Source organism: Quercus suber, unplaced genomic scaffold, assembly GCF_002906115.3.
Source record: "Quercus suber isolate HL8 unplaced genomic scaffold, Cork oak 2.0 scaffold_513, whole genome shotgun sequence".
Classification (NCBI taxonomy): domain Eukaryota; kingdom Viridiplantae; phylum Streptophyta; class Magnoliopsida; order Fagales; family Fagaceae; genus Quercus; species Quercus suber.
In genome coordinates, this window is record NW_027069962.1 from 291874 (window position 1) to 300848 (window position 8975).

At 35.2% G+C, this 8975-nt stretch overlaps 1 protein-coding gene across 1 annotated transcript; it reads right to left on the bottom strand.

The window, feature by feature from the left end:
• Nucleotides 1-200: 200 nt before the first annotated feature.
• Nucleotides 201-3929, bottom strand: LOC136063334 (uncharacterized). Its single transcript, XM_065763547.1, has 4 exons — nucleotides 3155-3929; nucleotides 2254-2418; nucleotides 1242-1406; nucleotides 201-368 (listed from the first exon to the last, which is right to left on the bottom strand). The coding sequence occupies exons 1-4, from the start codon at nucleotides 3419-3421 to the stop codon at nucleotides 201-203; spliced, it is 765 nt and encodes a 254-aa protein (XP_065619619.1). The 5' UTR covers nucleotides 3422-3929.
• Nucleotides 3930-8975: the final 5046 nt, after the last annotated feature.

Genomic DNA, 8975 nt, shown 5'->3' on the forward strand with positions numbered 1-8975 from the left:
ATTTGTATTAAAATTTAATAAATAAAAGATACATGCTCAAAAATAATTACTCACTAAATTTTCTCACTCAAGGGAGAACCCCCTGCCTTAAACGTGTAAAGAATTTCTCACTCAAAATCTTTGTGATTTGTAATGAATTTAGCCCAACCCGAAAGCTTTTGTTTTTTTTTTTTTTTTTTCCCTCTTGGTTTTTTCTCCTCCTAATGCTCGATGGTCTGCAAAGCGAAGCATTTTATAGTCTGCAAAGCGAAGCATTTTAATAGCCAAGATTTCATCCCATTAACAGCTTCCAGAGAATTTCTCACAGCCGATTCAGCAAAGCCCATCTCCACAAGTTTTTGCACTTGCTGCTCACCAGGCTGCCATAGCTGAAGACAAATTGCAAGTTACAAACGCTTACATCAATAAAAAGAAAATTACAGATAAAAGGACAAAAAGATGTGACACTAATAGTAAAATTTTCATATCGAAGACAAGACCTCTTCAATAGTGAAGATAGTGACAGATATGTAAATATATGACTGCTCTATCGAGGTTCCTCTTTTATCACAAGCATTTATGGCTTTTCTTTAATTATAAGCAAAACATCTAAATGTTTCTCAAAAAAAGAAAAAAAAACAAAACAAAAACAAAACAGAACTCCTGAATGACAATGCCAAAAAAAAAAAAAAAAGTCCGCTGCATGATTTTGTTTTTACGCCGTTGATGGGACAAGGCTTAAAGTGATGCTCATGAAAGGAATAATTTCATTCATTTTGAATTCAAATCATAAGATACAAGTCAACTTATTAGGTTACTTGTATGGTACTTAGTAATTAAGTCCAGCTTTATCAATCAAGGTTGCAATGCATTAGCTACAAACATCATCCCTCTTATATTATGTAAGCCCCAGTCATATGTGGGACCGACACACAAAGAAAGGATGCATATATGTGATGAATGAGACAACTTTTCCTCCTACGGGCAAACTCTCACAGTTTAGCTGTTCACTAGCTTCTTATCAAATCATTAGTTGGTTAAGACAAGGCGCTGAACATAAAACTTTCTTCTTTAATTTTGAAAACTTCAATGGCATTGATAGTTATGGCAACTCCACCTCATGGAAAAAGTTGCTCGAGAATAAGCTAGTGTCACACGGATAAAGTTACATCAGAAGATAGATATGCTCGCAAAAACATAGCACGCAAGGAATTAAAAGACAGGCCTAGGCTAGATGAGGAACTTAGAGATTCAAACTAAACCTTTCTAAATGTATCAATTCCAGCTGGTCCACACTCTGCAAAGCAAAGCATTTTAATAGCCAAGATTTCATCCCCATTTACAGCTTCTAGAGCACATCCCACAGCAGCTTCAGCAAAGCCCATCTCCACAAGTTTTTGCACCTGCTGCTCATCAGGCTGCCATAACTGAAGGCAAATTGCAAGTTACAAATGCATAGACTAAATTAAAAAGAAAATTACAGATAAAGTACAAACACTCGTGACACCAATAGTAAATTCCATATCAAAGACAAGACCTTTTCATTAGTGAAGTTAGTGACAGATATGCAAGTATATGGCTGCTCTATCGAGGTTCCTCTTTTGATCACAAGCCTTTATGGTTTTTCTTAAGTTATAGGCAAAACATCCGAATGTTTCTTAAAAAAACTACAGAACAAAACTCCTGAAGGACAGCCACAAAAAAAAAAATAAAAAATAAAAAAATTGTTTTTTCACTGTTGATGGGGTAAGGCTTAAAGTGATGCTCATGAAAGGAATAATTACATTCATTTTGAATTCAAATCATAGAATACAAGTCAACTTATTAGGTTACTTGTATGGTACTTAGTAATTGAGTCCAGCTTTATCAATCAAGGTTGCAATGCATCAGCTACAAACATCATCCCTCTTATATTATGTAAGCCCCAGTCCTATGTGGGACCGACACACAGAGAAAGGATGCATAAACGTGATGAATGAGACAACTTTTCCTCCTAAGGGCAAACTCCCACAGTATAGTTATTTAGCTTCTAATCAAATCATTAGTTGATTGAAACAAGGTGCTGAACATAAAACTTTCTTCTTTAATTTTGAAAACTTCAATGGCACTGATACTTATGGCAACTCCACCTCATGGAAAAAGTTGCCCGATAATAAGCTAGTGTCACACAGATAAAGCTACATTAGAAGATAGATATGCTTGCAAAAACATAGCCTGCAAGGAATTAAAAGACAGGCCTAAGCTAGATGAGGAACTTAGAGATTCAGACTAAACCTTTGTATTTGTATCATTTCCAGCCCATGCACACTCTGCAAAGCGAAGCATTTTAATAGCCAAGATTTCATCACCTTCAACAGATGTCAGAGCACTTCTCACATCATCTGCAGCAAAGCCCATCTTCACAAGTTTCTGCACCTGCTGCTCATCAGGCTGCCATAGCTGAAGACAAATTGCAAGTTACAAATGCATAGACTCAATTAAAAAGAAAATTACAGATAAAGTACAAACACTTGTGACACCAATAGTAAAATTCCACATTGTAGTCGAGACCCTTTCACTTGTGAAGGTAGTAACAGATATGCAAGTATATGACTGCGCTATCGAGGTTCCTCGTTTGATCACATGCCTATTTGGCGTAAAGATGAAGGCTGTGAGGGTGGTTCACTCGGTATGGGATGCAAGAATCACTGGTCCTCTAATGGACAAGGGTTCCCAAAAAAAGTAAATCTCAACTGAAATATTGGAGTAAAAGTTCCTTTGGAATGCTAGGCAAGCTCAGATAAAAAATAGAAAGAAGCAGCCGAATCTATGGCTGGGCACCAAGTATTTTCACTGCCGTGGCACCCAGAGAAACAAAGGAATTTTATATGATGGTTGATTACTTCATCTATGCCACCCTCCCTCAAAAGACAACAAGTAACTTAGCTTAAGCTTCAAGAGGGGATTCAACTATTCGAGTGGATTATAATGTTGAGAAATAAAGGTGTAAAAACGAAAATTAAATTATAAAATTAATTGTAATTTTTTTTTCCTTTTTAGATTAAGAATAGAACAAATCGCAAAGCTTAAGGGTCCGTTTAATTGTATTGAACTTTTTTGATTCAAAATTTAAGAAATAAAAACGTTGTTACAGATAGTACTAAGATTGTTTTTTTGAGGGGTTATTGGTTAATACCTGGTTGAAGAATGGGGCTCTGATAACCCCGACATTGAAGCAAGGTTCCAATTTCGGACACCGGATCCGCTCTCCAACGCGGCGTTCGGCGGGTCTCCCAGGAGTCTTTTCTTCCACGGAACGCTTAAAAGGACACCCATCCGTCACCGACGGGTAGTGGCAAAACTGAGATTTTGATGTAAAAATGAGCGGAATTTCCAGCACCAGAAAACCGCGAGTTGTTGTGAATTGTGATTGTACAAGTCTCCTTCTTTGTTTATTTTCCATGAGGATAAAGTATCCAATGGAATTTGAATTGACTTCTTTTTTTAAAAAGCTTGACTCAAAAAGTATCCGACAGTATCGGCCACTCTAGCACTCAAATAGTTTTTAGCTAATGAACAGTCACTCTCTTTGCCTGATGTGCTACTGTTCATTAGCAAAAGAATAAAACAGATCAAACTCACCTGCTTTCTCTCTCAAATGTCTCAAAAACTCAAAGAGGGAGACATCGTCAAGACAAAGACAAACCCCAATCTTTCTCATAAAACTAATCAAATAAATAAGAGTGAACGCTGATCTGAAAGTAGGTGGCTCATCCTTCGAACGACTCTCTTCGACGGCCATTGATCTCCGCCGGCGATCTCTTTCACTCTCTGAACTAGAGATGACTTTAATTTACTGCTGGACGAAGAGGTAGAAGCAAAACAACAAATACAAAAATAAGAAAGAGTGGGTGTATGTGTGTGGGTATACGGTGAAGATAAAGAGAGAAGAGTGGTATACGTGTGTGGAGGGAAAAAAAACCAAGAAGAAAAAACAAAAATCAAAAAACAAAATGAAGACATTGAGAGGAGAAGAGTGGGTACGTGTGTGGAGGAGAAAAAACCAAGAGGGAAAAAAAAAAAAAAAAAANTTATTATAGCTCCTTCTATCCTCCTACTTTTGTTTCCTTTCCTTGGAGAATGATATGGCAATCGAAGGTTCCTCCAAGGGTAGCTTTCTTTTCTTGGTCTGCTTCCTTAGGTAAGATTTTAACAACAGATAACCTTCGTAAAAGACGAATAATAGTGCTTGATTGGTGCTATATGTGTAAGAGGTGTGGGGAGTCGGTGGATCATCTACTACTTCATTGCTCCGTAGCTTGGGAGTTGTGGTCTTTGGTTTTTTGCTTGTTTGGTCTTCAATGGGTTATGCCTCATACTGTTCTTGAGTTGTTTGAGGCTTGGCAAGGAAAGTTTGCGCGACATCGTCACAAGGATGTTTGGAAATTAGTACCTCATTGCTTGATTTGGTGCATCTGGCGTGAAAGAAATGCTAGAAGCTTTGAGGGTTGTGAATGTTCTTTGCTTGAGCTTAAGTCCTTGTTCTTACACACTCTCTTTGAATGGAGTGTGGTCTTTTCCCAGTTTTCTTGTTCTTCTTTTTCTACTTTTCTTGACCGTTGTTCTTTTGTTTCTTGATTTGTGCCCCCATAGTACATCCCCAATGTACTCGGTTTGGCAATTTTTCTATTATTAATAATATTCTTACGTTATTTATCAAAAAAAAAAACTAAAGAAAAAGCAATAAATGCTTGTGAGCAAAAGAGGAACCTCGATAGAGCAGTCATATACTTACATATCTGTCACTATCTTCACTATTGAAAAGGTCTTGTCTTCGATATGGAATTTTACTATTAGTGTCACATCTTTTTGTACTTTTTATCTTTAATTTTCTTTTTAATTGGGTGAATGCATTTGTAACTTGCATTTTGTCTTCAACTATGGCAGCCTTTTCAGCCTGATAAGCTTCGCTATGAGCAGCGGGTACAAAAACTTGTTGAGATGGGCTTTGCTGAAGTTGCTGTGAGAAGTGCTTTAAAAGATGTTAATGGTGGTGAAATCTTGGCTATTAAAATGCTTCGCTTTGCAGAGGGTGCATGGGCTGGAAATGATACAAATACAAAGGTTTAGTCTGAATCTCTAAGTTCCTCATCTAGCCTAGGCCTATCTTTTAATTCCTTGCAGGCTATGTTTTTGCATGCATATCTATCTTCTAATGTAGCTTTATCTGTGTGACACTAGCTTATTATCGAGCAACTTTTTCATTGCGGTGGAGTTGCCATAACTATCAGTGCCATTGAAGTTTTCAAAATTAAAGAAGAAAGTTTTATGTTCAGCGCCTTGTTTTAATCAACTAATGATTTGATAAGAAGTTAGATAACATCTATATTGTGGGAGTTTGCCCTTAGGAGGAAAAGTTGTCTCATTCATTATGTTTATGCATCCTTTCTCTGTGTGTTGGTCCCCCATATGACTGGGGCTTACATAATATAAGAGGAATGATGTTTGTAGCCGTTGCATTGCAACCTTGATTGATAAAGCTGGACTCAATTACTAAGTACCATACAAGTAACCTAATAAGTTGACTTGTATTCTATGATTTGAATTCAAAATGAATGTAATTATTCCTTTCATGATCATCACTTTAAGCCTTGCCCCATCAACGGTGAAAAAACAAAATCATGCAGTGGATTTTTTTTTTTTTTTTTTTTTTTTTTTTTTTTTTTTTTTTTTTTTTTTTTTTTTTTTTTTTTTTTTTTTTTTTTTTTTTNAATAATTGTACTCAAATTAATTTAAATAGTCAGGCTGAAAAACAGATTGCAATTAATCAGCATCCGGTGATCATATATATGTGAAGTGGTACCCGAATTCGAGCTATGGCTTCCTGTCCAGCCTGCAAAAATTGGGCTATCTCCTTGCGCATATGTTTGAGCTGCATGTCTCGCTTGTTTTGCAGCAGTTTGATGCGCGAAATTGCCAAGTTCAAGCTTGTTTTGCTACAAAAGTACCCTTACAACATTAGAGATTACAACCCATAAAATTTTGATATAAAAAAACAGAAAAAGGGGAAAAAAATGCATTCAGTCAATATTTAGGAATGCCTCAAACATCAGATTCTTAGTTCTCTTCATATCAAAGAAAATCTCAAAGTTAGATATTTGGGAATGCCTAAGTCTCAAGTAGGCTGAGTTATCAAGATTGAATACCTTAAATTGATAATATTACAGCAAGAATAAATGGCTGGACATATTAAAAAAAAAAAAACTGTCATCTGCAGCAATGGCCAGATAGTATAATTGTTTTGTGGAATTGTCCTGATAATGCATCAAGGACAATTCCACAGAAGCTTGAGATAGTATTTGTGTTCCCAAGGAGGGTGAAATAGGCTTGAAAGGGATTGAGGAGTGGAATAAGGTGGCTTGTTTGAAACATATATGGAACCTATTTGCTCAAGCAGGTTGAATTTGGGTGGCGTGTGTTCATATCAACATATTGAAGGGGAAGAATGTGTCAAAGCTTCCCAAGACAGTACCTGCAGTTTGAGAAACTATTAAAGTCAAGGAGCTTGGCAATGTGATATTTCAAAATTTGCTGCCGGAGATGGTTCCTATATCTTCCTTTGGCATGATTGGTAGCACCAGGCTGGGATCTTATATGAAAAATATGGCTATAGAGTCATTTATGATGCTGCAAGTAGTATGGATGAAAGTTGGCCAGCGTGCTGCGTGGTGGTGATCGGAGATGGAATCTGCAAGATTAGATGAGCTTCTAGCTATTTAAAGTAGACTCTACTTGGTTGAGATTGGTTATAGGATCAGCCTGTGGCTGTGCTCAAATTCAGGTAAATTCAATTGCACTATGACTTGGCATGAAGTTAGATTGAAGATGCCAGCAATTCCATGGCAAAAACTGGTCTTGTTTCCTTTAACTGTACCAAAGTATGCTCTCATTGGATGACTTGTGTTTAAAAATAGGCTTTCTAGCTCAACTGGTCGGCAACTCCTAGTGTTTCCAAATGAAACATCTAGGATTCAAATCCCCCTCTCCCAACAATCAAATTACCAACCAAAAAAGGAAAAAAGCTTTCTACTCGTGATAGGCTCCTTCAATGAGGCTACAATGGGGATATAGGTTGTATTTTCAGTAGAAGAGTCTTGGAAAGTAGAGATCAAATTTTTTTGAATGCTCATTTACTAAAAGGATATGGGGAGAGATGATGGGATGTTGCCTTGTTAGAAATCTTGATTTTTTTCGGGATGTTGTGATCAACTGGGGTTTGCATAATTTGAAGTGCAATTATCATAGTGCAGTGTTATGCACGCTAAGCTGGGAGGCAGTCATGTTCCATGTTTGGATCCAGCAAAAGGTCAGGATCCATGCTGGGAATGTCAAGACCAAGGAGTCCATTATTCAGGCCATAAATCCAATCTAAAGAAAGCTTCAAAAACTCTATCTGTACACTCTAAATGTAGAATATCTTTCTCAGTTCTTAAATAATGATTTTTTAGACTTTCATTTTAATTTCCATTAATTGAGTATTTTTGTTATAGGTGTTTTTATGGATTTATTTATTAACTGTTGTTGTTGTTTTGCAGCTGGAGACTGCAAGATCGTACATATTCAGGTGCTCAAATAAAATTTAGCTGATTTATCCAAAAGAGAGTACAACTTCAACTGGGTATTTCTGGAAAATTTTCACACTCAAAAGGAGCAATGAAATCGGTGCATTCACTACAAATCAAAACATTTTTCTAGAAACAACTCACATTGCAGCAGCAACAAATTCCGATAATTAATAGAAAAAGTGGGGGCAAAATTGTTCAAGTATTTCTTTTTTTGTTTATTTTTTGCTAAAGAGTTCAATTATTGCTAATTAAAACATTTATCTGAAACAAACCCATATTCCAGAATCCTTTAATGGGTATTGGGTATCTCATAGAAACGAAATTACCACCCAAAAAAAAAAAAAAGGCTCACTAAATATACAATTTGGCATAAATTTAAGCCTAAGGTGTACAGTACAAGTTGACCAACCAAAATTACAAAAGCTACAAGAAGATAAACCATAAGGAGCAACTAAATATATATAAATTACAGAAGATAAACAAAAACAATGATAAAAGTTGATGACTGGACTGGGGTTTACAGGTAAAAAGAAGAATATTAACTGACCATTTTGTGCCAAAAACACCTCTGCTGAAGAGCTGGTTTAAGAGTGACATTGATGAATTGAAGGCAAGGATAAGCCTCCGCCAAAATATATGATTGAAAGAAGGATTTTTCTCTTATGATTGATCGTAGAGATTGTTAAAAGTCTGAAAGAGTGCTTTTTTCTGGGTATCTGTTTCTGTATAAGACGAACACGAGATGATCAAAGTCTCGGGTTAAATACTGTTTGGCTTTGCGTTTGTTTGTTTTGTTTTTTTAATAAAAAATTCTTCACATAAAAAATTAAAAATTAAAAATTAAAAAAATAAAAGCAGAAATACATTTTTGGTCCTATATTTTTGCCATATTTCTATTTTGATCCTTACATTTTAATTTTACCGCATTTAATTCTTAAAATAAAAAAGCAATTTCGTTTTGATCCTACCATCATCTCATTAACGAAAATATCCTACATTGTAAATAAAGTGCACTATTAGCACAATAAATACTAATGTGACTATTAAAATAATAATAAAATTTGTTATTTGGCATTTAAATAATGCCACATTAGCATTTTAAATATTAAAAAAGGTCACATCATTATTTTTCTTTTCTTTAATTATTTTAAAATAAAATAAAATTTTAGTTAATTTAATTATTTAAATAATAATTAAAATAAAATTTCTTTTCTTTCATTATTTTTTTTTTTATTATTTTGTTGAAAGATCATGTCTATTTATGTTCTTTGTGTTCTTCCCCAAAATTGTTTATGTTCTTCCTCATTTCCCTAGAATTGTTCATGTTCTTCCTCAAATAACTAATTGCATAGAATATTAAAAAATAATATTTTTGTTTCTCTTCTTGCATTT